This window comes from Canis lupus, chromosome 5 (genome assembly GCF_011100685.1).
Source record: "Canis lupus familiaris isolate Mischka breed German Shepherd chromosome 5, alternate assembly UU_Cfam_GSD_1.0, whole genome shotgun sequence".
NCBI classification, from domain to species: domain Eukaryota; kingdom Metazoa; phylum Chordata; class Mammalia; order Carnivora; family Canidae; genus Canis; species Canis lupus.
This window is the reverse complement of record NC_049226.1, coordinates 55,902,662-55,927,724: the sequence shown is the minus strand read 5'-3', so window position 1 is coordinate 55,927,724 and position 25,063 is coordinate 55,902,662. Positions and strand designations below refer to the sequence as shown.

General features: G+C 57.9%; 1 protein-coding gene across 1 annotated transcript in view; it reads right to left on the bottom strand.

Moving 5' to 3' along the window:
• Positions 1-10,101: 10,101 nt before the first annotated feature.
• Positions 10,102-25,063, bottom strand: part of GLIS1 (GLIS family zinc finger 1) — a 222,646-nt gene continuing 207,684 nt past the window's right edge. The window contains exons 6-10 of the mRNA XM_038537490.1: positions 22,764-22,896; positions 18,184-18,340; positions 13,238-13,416; positions 12,629-12,796; positions 10,102-10,630 (exon numbers count right to left, since the gene is read on the bottom strand). Of these exons, the coding sequence (XP_038393418.1) occupies positions 10,473-10,630; positions 12,629-12,796; positions 13,238-13,416; positions 18,184-18,340; positions 22,764-22,896 (795 nt within the window). The 3' untranslated portion in view covers positions 10,102-10,472. The remainder of the gene's footprint in view (positions 10,631-12,628; positions 12,797-13,237; positions 13,417-18,183; positions 18,341-22,763; positions 22,897-25,063) is intronic.

Sequence of the window (25,063 nt, the reverse complement as noted above, 5' to 3'; positions counted from 1 at the left end):
CTCCAACTATTGTTGAAGTGTCTGTATCCCTTTTCAAATCTCAGTGTTTGCTTCATGTATTTCAGGCTCTGCTCTTCAGCGCATATATGTATATAATTGTTTTATCTTCTTGATGGATTGATTCTTTTTTTTTTTGATTCTTTTATCACATATACCCCTCCACCTCTAGTACCTCTACCTTCTCCACCTTTTTTTGTTTTGTTTTAAAATTATTTTTGGACAGACTTAAAAAAAATATTAGAACAATAACTTCTCCCCCAGGCTCCTTCTGGATCCCAGGCAAGGAAAGCAAGAGGCATGTCTCGGGCTCTGTCAAATGGTCACTCTCCCCTTTTCTTTCTCCCCTAGGCAACAGTTCCAAGCCTCAGTGTCCCTACCTTTAAAATGAGAGAATTGGGACTTAGAGCTGCTAAGATTTTCTTTAGACCTTTTTGGGTTCTGGCATTCTGCAGCTAGTACTGATATTGTGTTATTTATTAAATGCTTACTATACATCTAGCACTTTCAGATGTCCCATTTACATTACTGCCAGTAAGGAAAAAATTTGTCCTTATTTTATAGCTTAGGAAACTAAGGCTGAAAAAAGCTAGAGTATATTTGGAAAGTAGGAATAAGCATGAAGCAGCAATAAATGTCACCATCAACCCCATCTTCCAAAGATAAACCACTCTTAACCTTTGGAAATACATTCTTCTAAACTTTCTTCTAGACGTGTATATATTTTTAGAAAATTGTTTTCAGACCACATATACTGCCTTATTGCACTATATAACATACCCAAAATATTGAGGGAAAGATTTCCTCACAGTCAGAGCCGAACAAAGATAAAAGAGTCTGCCTCGTTGGTAGTAAGCATCTCATCAGTGGGGGTGCGTGAGCATAGCATTTGGTTCGCACAATGTGACAAGAGCTCTAATGGAGGCTGTTTATGAGCCTGTCTTCTCCCCTGGACTGTGAGGCCGTCCAAGGCTAGGACCAGACTGAGGAATCTCACTTTCCTGTGCCCAGCTCAGAGAAGACGTGGAGACAGTTTGATGAATTGATCAGCATGGGCCAAGGACTCAAGAGGAAAATGAGAAACAGCTGAGTTTAAAGTCTCTCTGGGCTGGATCTCTTCAGGAAAAGGACTTGTGACAGAAGTGTCCTGGCCTGGGTTCTACACTCAGAGGCAGCTCCCTTTCCCTATCTGTGAAATGGGAATTGGCCTTTCTGAGATGGCCTGGGTGAAACTCCAGATCTTATTGACAGATAGACCCACTGGACAGGCTTCAGCCTTGAGACTTGGGGTCATCACCTGGCGGGGGGTGTCCGAGGGCAACAGCTATGTGGCAGTGGCCAGCCAACCAGTTGGCATCCATGCTGTGTGACATACTGATGCTTTGTTGTGTGGGAGGAAGTTGACCTTGATCAACTAACTCCCTGTCACTGGGAGCTCAGACACCCCAAGAAAATGGTGATGGAAAGGTTGACCAGCTTGGTGGGGCTGTGGGAGTCCTAGAGCCCTGGCAAGGTGTCTGGAGACCTGTGAGTCCAGCTTCTGCCCCTCCCCCACTTGCTGAGTGACCTGGTGGGCACCCCTCCTCTCTGTCTCCTGGCTTTGAGCCTGTGACCCTAGGAGCCCATCCTGAGCCCTTACACACCCCTTGATTTGATGGATTTTTTCACCTAATAACCCTGGCTAGAACCTCTGACCAGGTTCCATTTGATCCATCTATAGGATCAAGTCCATCAAAGTGGATTGTTGAGGAATCACTCTACTCTGCTGGTGGTAGCTATAGAACTGAACAAAATAATGAAGGTTAGTTTGGAGGAGGTAGGATTCAGAGATTCAGTATGTTCTAGTAAAAAAGAGGTGGGACCTCAGGGTCCAGTAGACTTCTCTGGTGCTCTGAGCCTAGATTTCCTCTTTCCTTCTCTCTAGATTGTTTCAAGATAGAATGAGTTAACATATGTCAGGTGGCTGGAACACAGGAATAATAAACTACCGTAATGCGTAATGAGCAAGTCCTGGACATTGGGGCATGGACCATAGAGGATGTCTTGACCCTCGAGTGATGGCTTTGCTTTTTTTTTTTTTTAAAGATTCTATTTATTTATTTATTTATTTATTTATTTATTTATTTATTCATGATAGAGAGAGAGAGAGAGAGAGAGAGGCAGAGACACAGGCAGAGGGAGAAGCAGGCGCCACGCCGGGAGCCCAACGTGGGACTTGATCCCGGGACTCCAGGATCACGCCCTGGGCCAAAGGCAGGCGCCAAATCGCTGAGCCATGGCTTTGCTTTTAAGACAGTCAGGCCTATCAGTTGGCAGGGTCACGTTCTATTTGTTCCTGCAATGGCAGAGTTTTCTCTCCCAAATTATCAACCTATGCAGGGAGATGTTAAGAGCAGTGCCCATCCCTGGGTATATGTCCAATAGCCATCAAAAAGAAAGTCTGTTTCAAGAGAACATTAAATTAAGGTGAGGGAGAAGGCAGAAATTTGCAAGCTATGAGAAGGGAGGTCATGTTGGGGACACTTCTGGGTGCTGGGCCCTGAAACACATTTCCAGAAACCTATCTCATCAGGCAGATATAAGAATTCTTGGAGCAGCCTCAAATTCTTTTTAGAACAAAGTAAGGTATAATGAATTACTCAACTGCTGTATTGATAGGTGGTGGCTGCCTCCCCTCCCCCAACACCGTGGCTCTCCACGGTCGCCCAGTGCTGGGGCCGCATCTGGTTTCTTACCTGCTCCTCAGTATATACCTTATGTGTGACCGTGGTTTCCCATTTCTCAGGTGAGGGCGTGGAGGCCCAGAGACAGCTTGTCCAAGGCTGTAGAGCCAGGATTTGAGTCAAAGTCACAAACCCAGAGTAGACAGGCCAGGGTCTTCTGACCAGGGAGGCCCCTGCCCAAGACAGCCTGGGGGTATGTGAGTCTTGGGAATCCTGAGATCAGATCCACCGCCAAATTGCCACATGTCCCTAGTCAATCAGAACATCCTTCTGGGTCTCAGTGTCCCCACTTGCAACATGAAGGTTGGTTTAGAGTTTTGGACAGACTACTTGGGGCATCTAATAGGCAGTCCTCAAATGGAGGCAACATGGCTCTATTTCTTGAGCACCTACTATGTGATAGTGTAGCCCCATCTAATCTGCAGGCTGGGGGAGGGCTGTCGTCCCACCTCGCAGAATAGAAACCCAGACTCAATAAGGTGACCTGCCTCCAGCCCCATTTAGAACGTTTCAGGAGACACCAGAGCCCCTGCTGCCAACATCCTAACCCTCCCAATCTTTTTTTTTTTTTTTTAATTTTTATTTATTCATGATAGGCACACAGTGAGAGAGAGAGAGGCAGAGACACAGGCAGAGGGAGAAGCAGGCTCCATGCACCGGGAGCCTGACGTGGGATTCGATCCCGGATCTCCAGGATCGCACCCTGGGCCAAAGGCAGGCTCCAAACCGCTGCGCCACCCAGGGATCCCGCCCTCCCCATCTTTTGAGAGCCACAAGTTTCCTGAACCTCAGTTTCTCCATCAGTAAAAAGAGTGGCGTGTGCCCTTCATATTCCAGGCCTCTTTGGGGTGGAACCACCTAGCAAAGCCAGGCTCCGTGGAGACGGTGGCACAACACGCAGCGCCTTGCTTGGCCTGGCAGACGGCCTCGTGCAGGACTCAGTGCATGCACTCTGGGGCTGTCCTCCACTCCTTCTTTGCTTCCTGGCAGGAGAAACCCCTGGACTGCTTTTCTGGGGGCTCAGGCTCTAGTCCCCCCTCCCAGTGCCACCTCAGGTTGCTCACTGCCTGATGGTAGAGGCGAGACTGACATAGAGGAAATCTGATGTGAGGGCAAAGTGCCAAACGTGGGTGGAAACACCACCACCAAGTTGCCACATGTCCCCAGTCAATCAGAACAGCCCCTCATGAAGCAGGTCTCTGGTTCCCCCCCAGCCCTTGGTCCCCCAGGTGGTCACTGGGATGAACTCCCAATCCCGGGAACGCATCACAAGGCGCCCCAGCACGTTGGGGATTGCAAAGTGCCGCAGAGGTTGGCCAGGGGCGGGGGCTTCGCAGGCAGGAGGACAGGAGCCCGGAGCCTGGCTGGGTGGTTTACTTCACCTCCTGGGCCATCAGCCTTCTCATCTGCAAACCAGGGCTGATGGCAGGCCGTGGCCTGCAGGGCCGGGAAGGTTCAAGAGCGCCCCGCCCAACATCAGGGGGGCATTAGTGGGGCCTCTGGGCCAGTGTCCCGCCCTCCCTGCGTGCACCCGAGCCCCGTGGGGACACTTCCACGCGCAGGAGCCCTGCCTTCCCTCGGAGAGCCACCCCGCTGCTCAGAGGTGGGGTCCGTGTGAGGAGGTGGAAACTCGCGGGTGATGCCAACGTGTGCTCCAGGGGGGAGAGGACGGTCGGCTGTCGGCCGCGCATCTGGCCCACGGGGCGACGGAGCTGTCCCGGCCATGGCCTGCCCCTCTCTGCCACCTAACCTCTTCTCCCGTAAATCCCCACCATCCCTCTGTGCTCCCCCCCGGGGGGCCAGTCTGAACTTTTGAGCCTCGGTTTCCCCATCTGGGAGGGGAGATGCTGGCGAGGTGCTGTCCCGCCTGTGGCCTGGTCGCCTTCCAGATTCCAAGGCCGGCGGAACTCGCGGCCCCAGCTCGCAGCCCCGGGCCAGCACGGCTCTCTCGTCGCAGCCTCCAGACAAGGTGTGGTGTCTTCCCCCGCGGGCTCCTAGTGGAGGGGAACACGAGAGCAGCATTCCCGCCCGCCCGGGCTGCCCGAATGTCAGGTCAGCCCCCCGCGAACCTCTGGGAAAATATTTAGGCGGTAACCCCAGCCTCGGCCCCCTGCTTTCCCTGTGGCTGCGCAGTTGATCACCTGGACACACACTGCCCCAAAGCCAGCCTCAGGCATGATGCTGGGGTGGCGGCCCCCGCTACCGACTGGGCAGGCAGGAGACAGCTGCCGTCTCAGGTTGGGCCCGAGAAGCCTCTGAAAGTTGTGCAGTCCGGCCCTTGACCCAGGGACAGGACGGTTCATGGCTGCCTGCCCACCTTTGCTTGCATACACCTTGGGACGGGGAGCTCACTTCATCCCCAGAGCAGTCCATTCTGCTTTAGATGGTTTCTACATTTAGAAATCTGAGATTTGCCTCCAACCCCACCCTCTGGGGCCCCAGCCTGCCTGGGGGTCTCCCACTATAGTCAGCATCCTGTCTCCAGGGCACTCTGCAGAGCTGTGGGATCATGCTCCAAGTCCCCCCGAGTCTCCTGTACTCTGAGGCATACCTCCAGCACCTGCACCACCCTCAGGTGTGAGGTGTCCTGGCCCTTGTTCTGCACGGACATTTATCTGTCACTGGCAAGATCATCTGAAGAGCCAACGGTGTGTCAGGCCCTGTGCTGGGTCCTGGGGACACAAGGTCTCCAGCGTGGCTCCTGCTCTGACCCAACAGTCCCACAGTAATGGTGAAGCCTCAGACCCTCCTCCAGGGCTGTGTCTGAATCTGCCTCCTTTATACCCAACGAGGCTGCCAGGTGAGCAAGGTAATCCCAGTCTGGCCACTCTGGGCCTAGGTCAGTCTTTTTTTTTGGAAAATGTCAAACGTACCATAAAGTACAGAGAATCCTACAAGCAGCCCCAGAGAACGGTACAGTGGGCCTGTATTCCGGCTCCAACATTTTCAACGGGAGGCAAAGCCTGTGTCCATCCCCTCCACAACCCAATGTCCCCACTGAAACCTGGCTGCCTCCCCTTGCTCCGACCAAACCCAACACCGTGGCCCATGCTCCTGGCCTTGTGGGAGCCCAGGAGCCCCACCGTCCTGCAGACACAGGGCACAGCTCCTTGGTGGGGAGGCCCAGTCAGCGGCTCCTTGGAGGCCCGACTCCTCACCGGCCCCTTGACGGGCCTTCTGCAGGGTCTGGGGCACCGAGGCCCGGGGGCCCCTGGAAACAAACCAAAGCGTTTTGGCTCCGCTGTGGCAGCCTTTCCTTCCTGGTTCATGTCCCGTCTGCGTTTCCCTCCAGAGACATCATCGCTTAGGAACCTCTAAGCCCCGGGCAGGCCTGACGCCAGGCGAGTACATAAACTGGGACTCGTAAAAGCCTTACGGTTCCCTGTGGACGGCGGAGAAGGGGCGCTCCGCGGGGGCGGGGAGGGGTGGTGCCCGGGGCTGTGGCCACAGCCCTGCTCCAGAATGCCAGCTCTGCCCTCGGCCGCGGACGCAGGATGGGCTGGTCACATGTGCCTGGCGGGGGCCTGACGCGTGGTTCTATTAGAGCCGTGGGCAGGGGACACGCAGGTGCTCGGGGCACTGACGGGATGTGGCGGGCAGAGTGCCCGCTGGGACCCTGAGGCCCGGCCACCGCGGTCACTGACCTGCTCCGGAGGCTTGGCTGCGTCCCACTTCCGGGACGGGTCTTCTCTTCTGGAAAGGGAGGGCAGGACGGGCGGGAGCCGAGCATTGCCTGCCGTGGCCCTGATCTGCCCGGCGACGGGCCCTGCTTCCCACACCCCGGCTCTCAGGCCCCGGGCGCCCGCTGCGTGTGTGGGGGGGCGGGGGTGCTGGGCAGTCAGCACTGAGGGGGGGAGCAGACCTGCTTCCTGAGGTTCCAGCTCCCTGCACAACACTGGGGGCAGGGGGTCCTGGGGGATAATGTGGGCCTGGCACCCCTGGCTTCCCCTTGCCTGGTGCCCCACTCTCCATGTCCCCGGGGTTTCTCCATCCCTGGAGGCAGGGGGGCGGAGCCCATGGTCTCCGTGGGCCTCTTGTTCTCATGGTCTGGATCCTGGGGGACCCCAGGGGCCAGCAGTACCAGAGAATCTGGAGTCAGAGGGAGTCCAGGCCGATCCAGGGATGGGGACTCCCCGTGCCCATGAAGGGTACCCACTCTCCCCAGAGACCCTGGCAGGTGGCTGAGGGTGGAGTCGAGTAGCCATAGGCCCCTGCCCCAAGGCCCAGTCCCACCGTCACCCCTCTGGGATCCCCGTTATGGTCTCCTCTCCACCCCCCGTCACTAGGGCCCTATGCAGTGAGGGAGTCAGCGAAGAGGGGGTGAGGCAAGGAGAACAGGGCACAGAGGAGAGACCCGCAGTTTAAAGAGACTGAGGGAAAGACATGAGGAAAAAATGAGACACAAGGAGTGAGGAAGAGGGGAAGGAGAGAAATGGGGTAACAAAGGGCTCTGCAGAGACAGGGAGACAGAGAGGGTGGGTGGAGGGGCAGAGGACTGCTGGGGGGCCAGGAGGGCAGTGAGGGAAAGCAGACAGGGCCAGGGAACAATGGAAGATGGGGGACAGGGGGATGGAGGACAGGAGACAGAGGGCCAAGAAGAAATGAAAGGACAGGGGACAGGGGGACAGAGGACAGGGGAAAGGGGGATGGAGGATAGGGGGACAGGGGGACAGAGGACAGGGGAAAGGGGGATGGAATACAGGGGGATGGAGGACAAGGGACAGAAGATGGGAGACAGAGGGCCAGGAAGAGATGAAAGAAGGACAGGGGGACAGGGGACAGGAGACAGAGGGCCCCGACAGAGAGGCACAAGGCAGGGTGGGAGGTGGGCCAGTCTCCGCCCGAGCTGGACAAAGGGCAGGGCTGCAGGGGCCGCCCGGAAGGGCTGGGCTGGAGGGACTGTGCGGTCACCGGCAGCCCCGGGCATAGGCCTGTCCCCTCGGTCCCCCTCGCTGGGGGGGGGTTCTTGGCAGACTGAGGCCCCTGCCCTAGAGACCCTGCAGGGCCCCACACAGGGTCCACACCCCAGGGCCTCCCCAGGTAAGAGATGCTGACCGGGCCCCTGACCCGAAGGCCTGTGCGAGGGTGGCTGGTCACCACCCCGCCGTGCGACGGCAGCACGCTCCCAGCACATGGCCAGGGCTCGGGAGGGGCCGCGGTTCTCAGGGTTTTCCACACCAGGGACAACGCAAGAGTGGCCGGGAAGGGAGCTGGGCCCAGTGTCTCGGCGGGTCCTGCCGGGCCGCCCTCTGCTATGCCCACTGCACTGGGTTGGGCCTGGGGCGTGCGGGCGGGAAGGCCTCGCGTGCAGGGACGGGAGAGTCACGGTCACAGCTCAGGGGCAGGACGAAGCCTCTGGGACTGAGTCCCCACGGTGCCGCCTTCGCCTTCGTCTCCTGCTCACTTGTCCGTCTTTTCTTCCTCCTTTGTTTCTCTTCGGCTTTGCCCTCCCGTCTCCCTCGCTCAGAAAGTAAATGGGATCCAACTGGCAGCTCCCTGTGTGTCCTGCTCGAGGCTCAGCCCTTCATTAACAGAAATATGTGCTCATTGTGCAGCTTAACTCTGCTTATCTGGAGTGGATGACGTGCTTACAGGGATGGGCAGTACCGATTCCCCTGCGCCTCTGACCTAATTAGTTCCAGAAAGCTGGGGGAGGATGGGACTAGGGGGCTGGGGCGCCTGGCCGTCAGGAGCCCCGGGTCCTCATCCCAGATGCCCACGTGCGGTGTGACATCAGGCCACAATGTCCCCGCCGGGGGCCTGGCCTGGGCCTGCTCGGGGGGCAGGAGGTGGGAGCCCGGTTGCCCCCAGTCCTCCAGGGCTGGAAGCACAGCCAATGACAGTGCGTGCTCTGTAGCCCGACCCCCAGGTTTGAGTCCCTGCCCTGCCACCTGCCGGCTGTGCCATGTGGGCAGGTGACTTCCCTTCCGGGCCCCGCGATCTCAGCATCTGTAACATGGGGAAACTGTCGGGTGGGTCCTGGTGGCAGGCAAACAAGGGATGGTACAGTGCCCTGACTTTCCTAAGGGTGGGAGCACTTCCAGTCCCCAGCCTGTGCCTGAAGACAGGGGAGGGGGGCCGCTGCCGTGACCTGCAGTGTGGACGGCCATGTGGCTGGAGCCGGGGTCTTGAGTGAGGACAGCGCCCACCCACAGAGAGCTCTTGCTCTGCGCCTTCCTCCCACACTGGGCTCCTCAGTGGCTGGGGCCAGAGGGCAGGGAGCCCCAACACAGGCCCTGCAGGTCGGCCCTGGACACAGAGCAGCACTCACGGCTTCCCCTTGAAGGGACAGACGGGACACCTACACAAGTGGCAGTCTTGGTTCTTCCATCACTTGGCTGGAGGCTTCTCTGAACCTGTTTTCTTCTCCATAAAGAAGGAATGGGGGTGCCTGGTGGTGTGGTTGGTTAAGCGTCTCGCTCTTGGTTTCAGCTCAGGTTGTGATCTCGGGGTTGTGGGGTTGAGCCCCGTGTTAGGCTCTGCGCTCGGTGTAGAACCTGCTGGAGAGTCTTGCTCTGCCCCTCCCCCACCCTGCTCTCTGTCTCCAAAATAAATAAATAAATCTTTAAAAAAAAAAAAGAGAGAAGGGATCGACTGGATCTTTCCATCTTGCCTTGCCTACCCGCCCCAAGCCATGTGGGACAAAGAGGTGTTCCTTTGAGCTGGGTTTGAATCCTGACAGCTCCACCTGTCCTAAACAGGGGCAGGAAGCTCCTCCACAGAGCGGCCCGAGGAGGAGGGCCCGGCACACAGCAGGTTTGCAGTAAAAAGACTTCCCTTGCTTCATTTTTCTGCAGCAGAGCTGAGGCAGAAGTTTTCCTGGAGGACTTTTTACCCAGTGACCTTCAGGGTGACACAGTGAGATGTGGGACCCTGTCCAGGCCATCGGCACAGGCCTGGGTGATGGGGAGGGAGACAGGCAGGGCAGGATGGAACCCCCAGTGGGGCTCCACACCTTCAGAACTGGCTTCCTCCCCCTCTCCCAGCCTGCCTGGGCTGTGGGGTGGGGATGTGCGTCCCAGGGATGCCCTCAGAGCCTGGGCCCCGCCATCAGGAGGCCGCTTGGGCTCCTGTGTCTGGAAGGCCTGCCTCCCTCCCACGGCCTTCCCTGTTGACCCGAAGCCAGCGCCGGATGGAAGCGTGTTCTTCCACCAGCTGAGAAGTCAGTGCAGACAGCAAGTCTAGGCCAGGTGATCTGGGTCCCAATTTGAGACCTAGCCTTGGTCTGCTCACCTGCATTGAGGTGTGGCCCTGGGACCGGCACGTGGTGCAGGCCTCCCAGCCCTCCCCCACCCCCCCACCCCCGGCTCCATGACACACCCCTCCACTGAGCTGCTGGTCTCGGCCTCGACGCTGACTCATAGGCGGAACCAGGCCCCCGTCTTGTTTCCAGTTTTTAATGTTTTTCTTGTAAAACCCAAAATATAAAACTGGAAGGGGAATGGAAAACAAGTTCTGTACATGTTATATACACGAGGTCTGTGATTTCAAAACCATTGGGGCGAGGAAAGGAAAACACAGTCAAGAGAATGTCGCAGGTCACGGATCCTGCAGGCACCTCAGAGCACCCAGCTCGGGCTTGGGCGATCCTTCCCGGCCAGCACAGGGCAGCCGCTGCAGACCTGGTGCCCTGAGTTTGTGGGGAGCTTTGGCCTGGTTGCTCAGGCTGGGTGCACGGAGAGTGGGAACGGGTGGCTAGTGGGCAAGGTAGTGTCTGTGGTGCAGGGCGGGCAGGTGCCGGCAGGCCTTCCTTCAGGTGTCCGTGTAGATGGACGGGATGTGACTCAGGCAGTGGTCAAAGGCCCCGTTGGGGAAGAAGCTGCAGTCCTCGGGGCCACTGGACGCAATGTCTTCGGATGGCTGTGGTGGCAGCGCCGTGGGGCACGGGGCATCGGCCAGGGCCTCGTAGCCTGTGGGTACAGTGGGGAACAGGGTCCTGGCTGCAGGACGCAGGGGCTAGGCTTCATCATCTTTTCCCAGCCCCCCGGCCGCAGCCTCCTGCCCAGGGTCGCTGGTCAGCAGGGCCGCTCTGAGCCCCTGCTCTCAGACAGGGGGGCTGGCAGTGGGGAGACGCGCCAGGCCCTCACAAGGGCCCCAGGGCAGTGGGAGACAGCTGGAGGGCTCGGGGCAGCCTGCCAGCCAGGGCCGGATGGCAGGGCAGAGTGTGGGGAAGCGAGGGGTGGGTGAGCACGGTTCCTCCTCGTGGGGGCAGAGGGAACCCAGCCCCTGCCCACCCCTTCACATTCCTTCACCTGACCACACACAGGAAACCCCAAACAGAGCAGCACTCCCTGGGCTCTCAGGGCTCTTGAAGCCTCTCACGTAAGCTTCTCAGCAATTCCGAGAAGCAGGAGTCATCACCCCATTTTACAGCTGAGAAGACCGGCTCACACAGGCCAAGACACTTGTCCAAGGTCACCTGCTCATCGGTGGGATAACTGGGATTCGAACCCAGATCCACCTGGGATAGCAGGTAGCAGGGGAGAAGGGGTGCACAGGCAGGGAAGCTGACTCTGGCCCCTCGGAGTTAGTTATTTCTGCTGCTCCACCAAGAAGTCCTGCCATGGGCTGGACAGAGCAGAGGGAGGATGAGGGCGTGAGACCTGGCAGTGCTGGGAACGGTGGCCAGTGCCTCGGCACACACCAACCCGTATGTGTGCAAACATGGGGCACACACACCCACACACACCCTGGGATTGGGTCCCCATCTGCCTGTGACACATGTATGTGACATGTGTCCATCCACAGATGTCCTTATGCAGTGCTTGAACACAGTCTGTGCACACAGACGGGGGTCGGGGGATGGGTTCAGGGTAGCACAATGTGTGTACAGATGGGAATAGGGAACAGGGAACATGTGGGTGCACACTGATGGGGCATGAACATCGCACAGGCGTGATGCACACACACGTGGGCAGACCTGGGCACATGTGCCCTGTGAGCTCCTCAAATACGGGGGCTCTCCCTGCTTGGATCCCACCTGTGCTGGCCCTATTCCGTGCACAGGCACACACAGACGTGTACTGCAGGGTGTGAAGAAAGATGGGACAGCCGTGTGTGAACAGAACACACGGATCCACAGGTGGACAGACATGCAGGTTTTGGTGTGCCTGTCAATGGCCTTGTCACTGTCCCTACGTCCCCAGCCCTCTACCCCCGCAGCACACGCTGCCATGGCCACCCCAGAGGCCTCTGGGACAGGGTCAGGCTCCCCTCTGTCTGTGGCTCCCATGCTGCCCAGGCCCTTTGGCCCTAGCTGGACGCAGGGCTGGAGGCTGATGTGGGAGGTGGGGGGCTTGGCTTAGGAGCTCGCCGAGGGTCCAGGGTCTGGCTGCACCCATGTGGCACCCCTACTCCGACGGGCACCGCCTGCTGCTCCAAGCCCGATCCCACCCCGGGCTGTGGGCCACCCTCCGCTCCACTGGCCGCCTCCCTCGCAGTGGGGGCTTCACCGGGGACCCTTGGGGGACACAGACATGGCCCAAGAACAGGCACGACCCACAGGCTCCGTCCTTTCCCAGTCTGACCACTCTGGCCCCGGTTCCCGGATCTGTAGACAGAGGTCAGCTCTGTCGCTTTCCCTGCTGTGGCCCCAGCGTCTGCAGCCGAGCCTGGCACACAGTAGGTGCTCAATAAATATTTAAAGGGAAACATCAACTGACAAGCTCCCAGTCGGATTCTTCTCTGTGTTCGGGACCCACCAGAGGGCGGGCACATATCGGCCATGTGACAACGAGGCAGGCAGGATGCAAATCCCAGTTTTGTGGGGGCCCGGGACCTCGGTGAGCCTCATTTCCCCTCCTGTGAAGCAGGGAGGCCTCCACCTCCCCGGCTGTCCCAAGGCTCCGGGGGGTAGGGGTGGGCCTCGGCAGGGGGTCAGGGAAGGGCGGCATGCAGTTGGGGCTTACCTGTGGCAGGTAGAGGCACACCGAGGCTGTGGTAGCCGTTGGGCCGCAGGGGGTTGAACCCGTGGGCCTCCCCGGCCAGGCCGTCCCCACCCGCCGCCGGCTCAGCTGTCCGGTAGCAGTCGCCATAGGGGAAGCGGTTCTGGACGGAGTGGAAGGTGCCCTGGTGCCCTGCAGGAGGGGCGGCCGGGCCGCGTCAACGTGGGTGGGGGGACCCTGGGCCCCTTCCCCGGCTCTGCCTGGCACTGGGCGGCGCAGGGAAGAGCGGCCTCACGCGGCCCACCTGCCTGCAGGCATTCGTGGCCGACGTGCTGCTCGAGGTAGGGACGGCGGGGGGCCCGTCCCCCCGGAGGTGCTGCTGGCTCGCCTTCCTCCAGGCGCCCCCGCCAGCTGCCAGCGCTGTTCCCTCTGCTGGGAGAGCCCTTCCACACCCCGCACGGAATCTCCCCCGGGAAGTGCCCTCCCCCACTAGGCGTGCTGGGTCACCTGGCTCCTGGCTCAGTGCTCCCTGGCGATTCCGAGTCCCCACCCACCTCCCTCTGCTCTGGGCACCCCAGCAGGAGTAGGCGGGTATGTGTGGAGGGCACCACCCCGCCCCCGCCCTGAGCTCACCTTGTGGACTGGGCAGAGGTGCGGGGGGCGGGCTCTGGAAGGGCGGGTAGGGTGGCTTGCCGGGGAGTGTGGGGAAGGGCTGGCCCCCGGGGGAATGGCTCTGAGAGGACGGTGGCAGTGGTGGTGGCCCGAGCCCCTTCAGTGGGCTGACCATGGGTGACAGGAGGCCGGGCCCCAACCTGGAGAGAACAGAGACAGTCATCAGTAGGATAGGCCCTGGGGCCTGTGGGGGCCAGAGGCACGGTGGCTGCTTGCTTGCTTCCCTCCAGTGACGCTGTGCTCACTACCTGAGCTGCTCTTACTTAAGACAATGCAGTTAGAAGAGGATGCTTTTACTTCTGATTGTGTTCAAACTGGAATGAAATCTGAATGTCCTCTGAGCTTGAGAGGCCAAAGAAATCAGTAAAGAACTTCTATGTGGTATTGAGGACTGGTTATCAGCTGGACCTTCAAGTCGACAGAACTGTGTTTAAACCCCATCTGCTCTCACTGGCTGCACGACTTTGGACAAAGATGCTTCATGTCTCTGAGCCTCGCTCTGCGCCCGGGGTTGCCGTGTTCTCCCGCTGGCACACGGGACCTCTTCTGACCCAGGTAAAGTACCAGCCACCCCCGCTGGCTCCTGCCGCCCCCTGCACTCGCTGCTCTGGCCCAGGAATGGGAGCACCGATGCCCTGGCAGCCCCTCAGCAGAACGGCCCATGGCACCACCAGTCACCACCTGTGAAGCCTCTGCCTCACTTCACAGATCACAGGTCTGTCTCAAAACGCCAAGGTTCAGAGAGGGGCCTCACCCAGCAGTCCTGGCCTCACAGGTTAGGATGAGGGTACAATTAAGTAAATCAAAGTAGTCAAAGAACCCAATGCCTAAGGTCAGATTCTTAGCCACTCCATGGATCATCAACATCATTATAAAGATGTAGGGAAGGAAAACTAGCATCACGTTCTGAGGTCTAAGTTGGGCTTCCTTCCCCTGCACAGTGTGCTTTCAGGGACCTTCTGTCTCCATCCCTGGACTTGCATACCTCCTCTGATGGGGGGCTCACCACCTCCCTTCATACAGAGGCTGAGAGGGTGCAGGCCTGAGCCTGTGCTCTCTGGAAGCCCATGTTCTGGACTGAGGCCGCAGCAGCTGAGAGCTGTGCAGTTACCCTGAACTCAGCTGAGCCCTTGCAGGTCGTCTAACTGGACTGCATGTCAATGCAGACCAGGTTCCTTCCTCGTGCTGCCACCTCAGCCTCTGGGGTCTGCTCACAGGAACCAGCCTGGCCCCGGGGGCCCTGGGGGTCTGGGGGCTCTGGGGGCCGGGCTGAAGGCTCACGGCCTGTAGAGCACACATGCACACCAGAGAGGCGGGGGGAGCTCAGCGCGTCCATCCTCTTGCTGGCCTTTGTGGATCTGTTGGACTGTCCGCGTGAACACACCCCACAAGTTCAGTGTCACAGCTACAAGTGATTGCTTCAGGCCAGGACTATGACCCTTGCTTACCCTCTGAAACACCATGTGTTAAGGGGACAGATCAGTGCCTTTCTCTGAGGGAAGCAAGACTATCTTGAAACAGAGAAAGATTTGGGGAGAGACTGGTGGGCTCCATGTCTGTGGCTCTGCTAGGACTCCCTTCTGCTCCCTCCAGCCTGGGCATCCCTTGGTCTCCGCCCCCCCCTGCTGTGCAGCCTTTATTCAATATCTGGACCCCCGCCTCTGTGGGGAGGCAGAAGGCAGGAGGGGTGGGGCTCTATGCTGGATCCCGGGTCCCCAGCCTGACATCTAACACATGGGAGGTACCCCCTTGGCCTCAAGGTAATGAACAGAATCCACACCAAGGCTCTGGGACTTCTCATTAGCATCACTGTTAATATTTTTAGGTTTCTCTCACGGGACCTGTAGGCGGGACAAGGTTTACCGCTGCGTCTATTGGCTGTAGAGGGCTGAGCATAAGGTGGGTGTCCTCACGGCCAGTTCTCCAGCTGAGGCTTGGCTGCAGCACGGCCAGAAAGGCGGATGGTCCTCCTGTAGGCCTGCCGCGTGCTGCCCACCTGCCTTTCGCCCACCCCCTCCCGGCACCCACACCCGGCTCCTCCCTGACATCATCGGTCCCCTCCCCTGGGAGCCCCCCACCGGCCAGGTCCCCACCTCTCCGGCGCTCCGTACTCAGCACTGGGCCTGGCACACGGCAAACAGCTGATAAATACTAACAAACGGGTTTCTTAATCGCTCAGCTACAAAACCCAGAGATTAACAGCATTGCAGAATTAAGGAGAACCAGATCTAAGGGGTGGGTGGGGGGGGAAGACATGCATTCTCAACGTTTGTTTTTCCTGTCTCAAACCTGCCATAAATTCACATTTGCCACCTTCACAGCCAGTGAAATTAAACAGAACACGACTCTCTCTGCAGCAGACATGAGGCTGAGGTTACGCCGCTCTACCTGAACTCTTTTAAAAGGAAAAAAGATCATCTGGAGCTCCTCTTCTGAGTCATGCAAATGATTCCTAAATCAAATATTTTTGCTTCAATTGGAACCTATAAAAATTAATATAAAACCTCACTGGCTTGGCAGACTGAGGGCTTCAGACCTCGTATGGGGCTGGGGAAAAAAAAAAAAAAACGCCCTTTCGGCGTCTTCTCTGAGCCAGGGTAAATAAATTTGGTCATGAAGTCAGGCCCTCTTAGCATATTTTCGAGTGAATCAGATAATTCTGTCAAGCTATTTAAACGTCCCAGCAAACCACCGGGGAGCCGCGAGTGGCCTTCCCTGTTGACTTTGGCAGGAAGGGGAGGCTGAAGGCCTTTCCCTCCAACTTGCTCCTCTTCTCAGGGGCTGAAAAAAGAAACCCATTCAAGCTGGGCCCGGGCCTGGTGTCAGGCTGGAGGGCCCTCCTCTCCCTCAGCCCAGCCAAAGGAGCCCGGGCGCCTAGCCGGTGGGGGTGACTCGAGCCCTCACTCCCAGGCATGGGCGGGTGGACGGCAGGCTGGGCCATCCTGGTCTTGTCATCACTCTGCCTCTCGCTGCAGGAATTCTTGACGGGCACTTATGCAGGCGGCAGGCAGGTGATGAATGAGGCGGAGCAGAGTGCACAGGCCTGAGCGGGGAAAGGTCTCTGTGGTTTATTTTAGTTTGCTTAGAGATATTTTTGGGCTGGCTGGTGGGTGAGCAGGTGGCCTGAGCCGGCGGGTGGGGGGTGGGGGTGGAAGGGGTCCAGGGACTTAGTGTCTATGGAACCTGCACCAGATGACACGTACAATGCCAGGCATGGCTGCTTCTCATCACCATCCTAGAGGAGGATACTTTAATACCCAATCTACAGAGGAGGAAACTGAGGGTAAGGAGGCCTGGTTCTCTGGTCCCCTTTTGCAGCCCCCCAGGCTGCCTCTTCGTGGCTCTCCACCCACTCACCACAGTCTTTCTCTGCTCCATGAATGACACTTCTGCCTACGCAGGGCCTCCTCCTCTCCCCACCCGGAAGAGTTTCCCCGAGGCCTGCTAATGCCATGGCACTAACGCCTCCTGGTGGTCCTCCTCCCCACCCACCAGCCCTGGCTCAGGCCGCCATCCACCCACATGTGATGCTGCCCCTGGCCACCAGCCCCACGCCACAGCCACACTGTCCTTCCCACACTGACCACATCGCTGCTCAGCACCCTTCGGATACAGTCCCACCACAGGCCATGTGATCTGGCCCTGGCGACCTCCCTCCTGAGCTCGTCACCCCACATGAAGGGGCCTGTTTCCCAGAACCACCAAGCTCTCACCACGTCTACACTCTCGCTGCTCCTTCTCCCAATCTCTCCACTCAGTCAACTGCTATCTCACTTTGGAGGCCTGGCCTAGCACCACCTCCAGGAAGCCTTCCCTGACACTGTCTTCCACTGCACTGGGTTCTCCTCTGGGTTGCCACAGCCCCTCCAGCTCCTTCCCTCAGAGCATCCGGCCCGCATGGTCAGTCCCTGTGGGTCTATCTCCCCTCCTCATGGTGAGCTTCTCGAGGGCTGCGGTCACTGGTGACTCCAGCTCTGGGCCCAGGGCCTGCCCACACCAGGGGCTCGAGAACTGGGTGCTGAGTGAACGGCTGAGTGAGTAGCAGAAGGAGCCGAGTTAGGAGCCCTGAATAACAAATCTGGTGATGAAGCCAGGCTGGCCCCAGGCACAGGCAGGCCGATGCCAAGGCCATGGGGCGTGGGGAGGAAGGGCAGGGGAGGAGGAAGGTCCTTAGGCCAGGCCTCGGGGGACAAGTCTGATCAAGTCCTGCTAGCGGTAAGTGAAAGTGGCAGGGAGGGCAGGCGGTGGGGCCATGTGACCTTCCTCTGCCCATCTGCAAGGAAAACAGATTTTGGCCACACCAGGGGCCAGCAATTAGCACATTTACCATTTCCAGCCAATTAAGTGGCCACAATGGGAACCACATTGAATAGAGGAAGAGGCCGCTCCTCGCAGTGATGCTGCAGTACCAGCCCCTGGACAGCCCCAGTAGTCGGGGCAGCGACCCCAGCTGCAATGGCCAGAAGCAGGGGTGAGGGCCAGATGAACACCTCTGGAGTGGGCAGCAGGCCGTCTGCTCACCAAACACATGGCATGGGCCTAAGACAACCCAGAGTGAGGCTGCCAAGGAGGCTTAGTATAGGAATCCAGAAAATGGGGGTTGGGGGGTGAGGGTGGGCAGCACAGTGCCTTCCCTGGGTGCCCTCACGGGGCAGGAGGAAGGTAGGAGGTGAAGCATCCAGAAGTCCAGGTGCCGATACCATTGACCTGATGGGTGGCTGTGAGGTGCCAGTGAAACTATGCACAGAAGGTGTTTGATACAGAGTGCAGTACACAGTAAGCGCTGCATAAATGCTCATTATTCTCATTATCAGTAACAATCATAGCGTGTGCAGGATGCCTGCCCTCATCTGCCTCCCATCCAGGTGCCTGCTTACTGTCCCAGAGGACTGGCTTGTTGTACGTACCCATCCCTGGTGCTCTCGGCCGTGGGTAGAGGGGACAGATGGAGGTGGGAACTGGTGGTGGCATCCAGCGCGTGGTGCCTGGAAGGGACATCGTGCATGGGGGGCAGGATGCCTGATGCGAGCCCGTTGTGGGAGGTGATGGAGCCAGGATACACACCTGCAGGAAAGCAAACGAGTATCCCTGGGCTTCGGCCACTCCCCAGAGGTGGCTGTGAGCAACCCAGGAGTGTGTGCCTGCTGACGGACAGAGAAGACCCAAAGGGGAACCAGCAAGGTCCTACTAACAGAAGGTCGGCAGCCCAAATAGGGAGATGCTCCCTCTGTTTATGCCCCAGCTGCAGGGCTGTGTGTAGGGCTGAGGCCTATCCTGGAAGCAGAGGTGAACTGACCAGGGGTTGTCAGAAGCATTCATGCTCAGGCTGCATGTGTGTGCACATGTATGCACGTGATCACGCGTGGGCATGCATGCATGTTTGGGGATGGGGGGTTGTATGGAGCGTGCGGCCTCAAGTCTCTGGCACTGCTCTGGGAAAGAAGAGGCTTGTTCTGTGTAGCCTCAGAAGCAGACAGGGATCCTGGAATGGAGAGCAGCTTGAGAGAAACTGAGGGCTCGGCCTACTTCTCATAGGAGAGCTGCTGTAAGGTCCTGCCTTTGCAGGAAATGAGCTACTCATCTCCAGAGGTGTACAAGCACAGCCTGGATGTCCACTGTGAGGGTTTCCAAAGAGACAGTGATTGTGCTAGCTGGATGGCAGGCTGGCCTAGGAGACCTATGAGAAGGGATGCCGCAGATGGTTGTACAGGCCGTACACTACACAAGGGTCCCGAATGAGGAGAGGGGGCAGCCATACTCTAATCTTAATTCTAAATCTCAAGGAGACCCCTGCAGGGTGATGCCACCTTTTATCACCTTTGACTCCCCAGGGTCTTACCCTTGTTAAGGTAGGTGGGAGATGAATCAAATGGGGGACATTAGGTCATAGTCAGGTGTTGCTCCCTGGGCCTAACTGAGGGTCTGAGGCCAGTGCTTCCCAAATGCCTGTGCCAAGGAACCCCAATTAGATGAGAGAATTGATCCCTATTCTGGGACTCCAGCCTCAGATGGACACAGCAGGTGTTCCAAGTTCTTCTCTAGTTTATCTGAAAAAAACATGGGACCAATTTTGTTTCCTTTTTTAAATCTGGCCACATTTATTTGAATTTTAATAGAAGTTGACAGGATTTTCCTCAAAATTAACTCATTGAGTTGATACCCTGGGAAGACTCTGCAGGTCCGAGGGCCACCCCAGTGCTCCACTGAGGCAGTGTTCACACTGGTTGGTCAGAGCTCAGCTGGGTCAGCTGTTACACTTTGAACAGCACTCCCGTCATCGTGGATCCAGACCCAATGCTCTGTATCACGAGGACCATGTGAGTACACCACATACTCTCTTCATGGATGGAGTAAAGAAGGAACTTTTACATTCTCTGGTGGCTGGGGTTCCAAGGCTAGCCCATCCCAGGTTGGCCCCTTCCGTCCAGTCCTGCAATTCAGGAAGCTGCTACCAGGAATGGAGCAGGGCCAGGCAGGGATGGCCAGCTCAAAGCCTCAACTGCAGCTAATCGTGCCTCCCAAGTGATGCCAAAACGAAGTCCACGTAGAGCCAGGCCTGGGAAATAGCCGGGGGCTGCAGCTCAGGCTGCCCTACATGTCCACGCAGGGGCCTATGGCCCAGGCTTTCCCAAGGGCTGACTGTGAGACCCCAGGGCTCCAAAGCGGCTCTTGGGGGCCTTCTGCCTCTCAGCCCCATCCTTACCCTGTCCCACCTTGGGGACTTCTGCTCCCACGGGCAGCCCCCACCCCCATCCACCCGCCACTTCCCTTACCACACCCCCCTCCCCAGCTTGGTCAGGAAGGCACCAGATGGGATGTCTGAGGACACAGCCTGGCTTGGTGGGGCTCATGGCTTGCTCCATTCACCACTCTCCTGAGCACCTCTTTACCTGCCATCTTGAACCAATTTGGGGGCCTGACAGCCAGAAAGGCCTAGAATCCTGATAAATCCTGCTCTCTCTCCCTCAGCCACACTGACCTCGTGCTTCTCATGTCTTCACTGCCCATCATGTTACCCAGGTCTGCTAAAGGAGCCTGCTGGATAAGCTTCCGAGGGCTTCCTATGAAGAGAGCTGGGGCTAGCTGATGAGAGACAAGCTCTTGGGAGTTAGTTTCCTGCTGTCAGACAGTGAAAATTCAGTGTCACGATGCCAGCTCTCCCTTGCCCTCATGCCTCTATTCCAGACTCCTCTGTCCTAACATTCCTTGAATTTGTCCCATTTCCCCTTGCCCTTTGCCCTGCCCTGTCCACCCCACGCCAGACACACGGTGGGCCACTGAGTATGTGAAGCAGGCATGCGGAGCATGCGGACGGAGAGCGGATGGCAATGAGGGAGTCACTGCATCATGAGGGGTGGCGGGATGGGAACACCAGGGAGCCCGCTGGCCTCTCCCCAGAATGCACCATTTGAGGCTGTAAATCAGTGTCATCAATCATCAGCCATGAGCGCTGAACCTCTGGCCCTAACATCTATTTCCAAATGTGCCTCAAGCACTTGCTGTGTGGCCTACAGAAGAACCTAGTGGCGGAAGCCCAGAGGGATCCAGGACTCCCGGGCTGGCCTGTGCTGGAAGCAGCCCAAGGACAGGGACCAGCACACGGTCTGGTACACAGCAGGTGCCCCACAGTGAGGTGTGGCATCAACAGCAGGAAGACAGCAGGCTGTTTGATTAAGGGCATGGCCTGCGGCCACACAGCCCAAGTTCAAGTCCGGCCTCTGTCATTTACTGTCTATGGAACCTCAGCAAAAAGGTATTTCACCTCTCCAGGATTCAGTCTCCTCATCTGGAAAAGAAAGCGCACAGGAGCATGTACTTTATGAGGATGACGTGAGGACTTGGTTAACCTACACGTACTGTCGCCAGAACAGCTCCTGGCACATACTCAGTAAGAGGGGGCCGTGCATTATTACGAGACAGGTGAGTAAACAGTTACTCTTCTCAGTCACTATGAACAACAACAACGATAATAATGATAAAATTATCTGTCACACTGGGTTTATATAAGCGATCACATTTGTTGTCACAGCAGGTCTGGGGGAAAAAACCAAGGCTTGAGGCAGGGAAGACTGCTCTCGCTCGCTGTCTGAGCAGCCCCAGGCGGGCTCCTCCCAACCACGATGCTGCTTCAGTGACTTTGCTTCTCATCTGCAGCATATGGGCTCAAGGGGACTGAATGACAGGACGTTGATTCAGTGGCCAGCCCATGCCGGTGCTCAAGACATGTCTCTTGCTGGCCCGGCACTGCTCCCTGGAGTAGGCCCCGGCCTGGTCTCTGGGACTTTCAGCCGGGATCTGCTGCTAACTTCTCCATATGACCTTAGGTCAGTCCTTCTCCTGCCCCATCTTAAGTACCCCCGGGTCAAGACGATGGGCCTATAGGACCTGTGCCCCAAGGGCAGCCACTGTACAGTGGGCACAGCCTCTTTCTTGCTGAGCCGCAGGATCCTCAACACATCCCCTTATCACTGGGGTCTCCCCTCACTGGCTGTTTTAGCAGCTCTGACCTCATGGGAAGCAGCCCACAGGAGAGGGTGTGATCCCTTCTCCACAGGCCCATCCTCCCGGGGTGTCCTTGCCATTGGGGACCTGTGTGAGCACAGACCCCTGTGAAGGGCAATGCAGAGAAAGCATCAACACCTTCTCTTCCTGAGGTTGTTTGGTAAGTGCTTTGGCATTGTTTTAAGTTTGCTGCTACTTCAACGCTGAGGGGAGAGCAGTAAAAATTAGAAAATAAAAAATGTTTCAAATGGCTGGAGTAATTCAAGAACTCCCAGAGGGTGGGAGGAGCTCTCTGCTCTGATACTGTGGTTTCTTTGGGGGGCAGGGACAGCAGAGCAGCAGTCCTGTCAGCTGGCATCCATCCGCAGGCCACCCCACCCGCCAGCCACACAGCGAGGATCCTGCTGGGGCCCGAGACCTGTGCAGCAGCTGCTGGGAGGACAGACAGGCTACTTCAGTGGGGCCAGAGGCTCTGAGCGTCTGGCTAGATGGGCCTGCGGGGTCCCAGGGGTCACCGGGCTCCATCTCTGGGCCGTAGAGTAAGACGGAAGTGATTATGGCCCAGTGGTCCACCCTCTAGGAGCCCGAGCCCGGTTTTCTCTCCTGAAGTAAGTGTGGTGGTGCGGGGAGCCCTGATGGGGGAGCACGTGGGACGTCAGGTTGAAGTGCAGGGGCTACCTCAGGGAAGGACTGGGGTCAGGAGGCCAGCAAGGCAAATATGAGAGGCTTGGAGACAAGGCATTCAGGGAACTGTGTATGATGTGCCAAGGTTGGGGTGGGCAGCCACCAGGGATGCCCTGGCCCCTGAGGTCTCGAAGGCCAGGCTAAAGGGACCCCGGGCTTCCTCCCATGTGGCCATAGAGCCACAGAGGAGCTTGAGGGAACTCAAGCCAGAGGAGCCGGTGCCCCCGCAGCCCCTGAGCCTACAGAGCCTGGTGGTCTCCTGCAGGGCCGTGCACCAGGCCCTGCCTCTCTGCACACATACCTGGGAGCAGCTCCTGGCCCAGGTTGCGGCCCCCCTTCCTGTCGCTGGCCGTCAGCTGTGTGGACCCGTGGAGCTGCTGCAGGGCCAAGCACTCGGTCAGGACGTCGGCCTCAGGATCGGGGCCTGTGTGCAGCTGAGGAGCAAGCAGATGGAGAGACGGTGTTAGAGTGAGACCACCTGTCCATGGGCCACCCTCCACGTAGGGGCAGGACAGGAAGGACGGAGGCTCCAGAGTAGGGCCCTTCACCTCACCACACCTCAGCCTCCTCACCTGCAGAATGGAGCTAACTGTGTATGTTGGGTTCGTTCAGGGCTGAGAAGGAGATGCCAAGGCAAGAGTGAAGAGGCAGAGATTTTATCAGGGGAAGTGCCTGGCTGAGAGGAAACCAGAGAGCGGGGCAGGCTGGGGGAGCCATTGGCCGAGCCCCAAGTCTGACTCCGAGGGAAGGAGGTTGGTGGAAGCGTCCTAGATTAGGAGTCCTTGGGGAGCCGAGGTGTGGTGAAGTCAGGGGACTCCGTGTCTCCCAGGCAGGTGTCTTGCCTCAGTATCCCTGCAGGGCCTGCCACACTCCGTTCTTGGCTGGGAGTAGCCTACAGGAGGCACGGCCTCACACACGGGCCCAGATGGGTATCAAGTGCAGGAGCTGGGGCCTTCCACAAGGAGCCGTCTCGCGGCCACCATGGTGAACTCGTGTGTGGAGTAAAATACACTGTGTGTACAGCAGGTGTCCTTCCTTCCTCTTGCCTTCCCTCCATCCTTCATTCTTCCTGGCACAAGGCACACTGGAAATAGCCTAGGGCTAGTGACTGAAGATCTGGGTTCAGATTCCAACCCACTTCTTACTCCCTGTGTGACCCTGAACAAATAACCTAACCTCTCGTGCTGCCCTCTGCCTGTAAGGAGCCACCATACTCGCCCCCCAGCCCAGTCTGCTGTGTGTGGTATAAGACGACAGGTACGAATGAGCTTGTTGTAGGCACCATGTGAAGGGCTGGCTGACCCCAGCTGGCTGAGTCCCACATGTGACAGTGGGCACCCTGGATCCGTATACGGACTTGAGGTTGCTGGCTGAGAGCAAGCCTAGGGCAGCAAATCTTTGGCCAACAACCCTCAGCCGTCCTAAAGGCAGACATGAGCTCCGTACCCCAGAAATTCTTCACCTCCCCAGACAGGGACAGGGAGGGGCTGCTTGAGGCCCTTGCAACATGGGGCAATGAGGCTGGTGTGCACCTGGAGGGGGAGGGCCCCCTCTCCCAGGGTAATCCCAAAGCCAGACTATCAAAGCACTGAACACTGACTTGTCCAGACTCTCATTTGACCTGGGACTCAACCAGCCCAGAGAAGGTGAGAACCTTGTCCCACATTACACAGCAGCTGAGAGTCGGCCCCCAGGCTTTTCCCAGCCTCCCAGGCCAGAGGGCCAGCGCCCTGGCTCGAGCACAGCATAGCCAGCCTCCCGACGGGCCCTCAGCTCCCTTCCCCAGCAGCTGCTTTCCATGTAAATTCAGTTTCTGGCAAAAGAGGGCCAAGGCATGTTCTCGCAGACCGCAATGTCGATCGGATTAGGAGCAGCAGGAGAGGAGAATTAAGGAAGAAAAGCATTTCTAATTCTCCCTGAAACGCAGCAGGGCTGCCAAGGAGCTGTCATAATACAAGGGTCGCTTTACCCAGAGAGATACATCATCCCCGATGGCTCCTAATGGACGCTTATGGTTGGGAAGTTTGTAGATCTGCGGCCCCAGGTCCCTGGGGCTCCGTGCGAGCCAAGCATGGGGCCTGGGAAACCAGGGCAGGATTCTGGTCCTTGGGCACCAGTCTGCTCGGGAGAAAAGCCTCCTTGGCATGGAGCCTGGGCCATTCCCCATCCCCGCTCAGGCCCCGGGGACAGGCAGGTCTGGGGTGGGCCCCGGCTCTGTCACTCCTGTGCTGCATGACTCTGTGCAGATCTGCTAACTCTCTGAGCCTCAGTTTCCACATCTCTAAGATGAGGGATTAAAAACTGCCCAGCTCTTCGCTAGAGCGAATACTGAATGAGATACAGCACTTGAAGCACCAGGCTCAGCACCGGGTCCAGGCTCCTCCCTCTGTCAGAGTGAGGACTGGTGTGCTGGATGTGCTATTTCCACCGGCCAGCTCAGGTACATGCCTTGACCATGTCCCTTTTCTGCTTTGCTGCGTCTGGGGGGTTCCCTAGGGCTTGTGGGATGAAGACTGGAGCCTCCAGCCTGGCTGTCCCCCAACCGTGTCTTTCCAGCTGAGGCCTGCTGGTCCCAGACCCATCGAGTACACCCCCACCCCA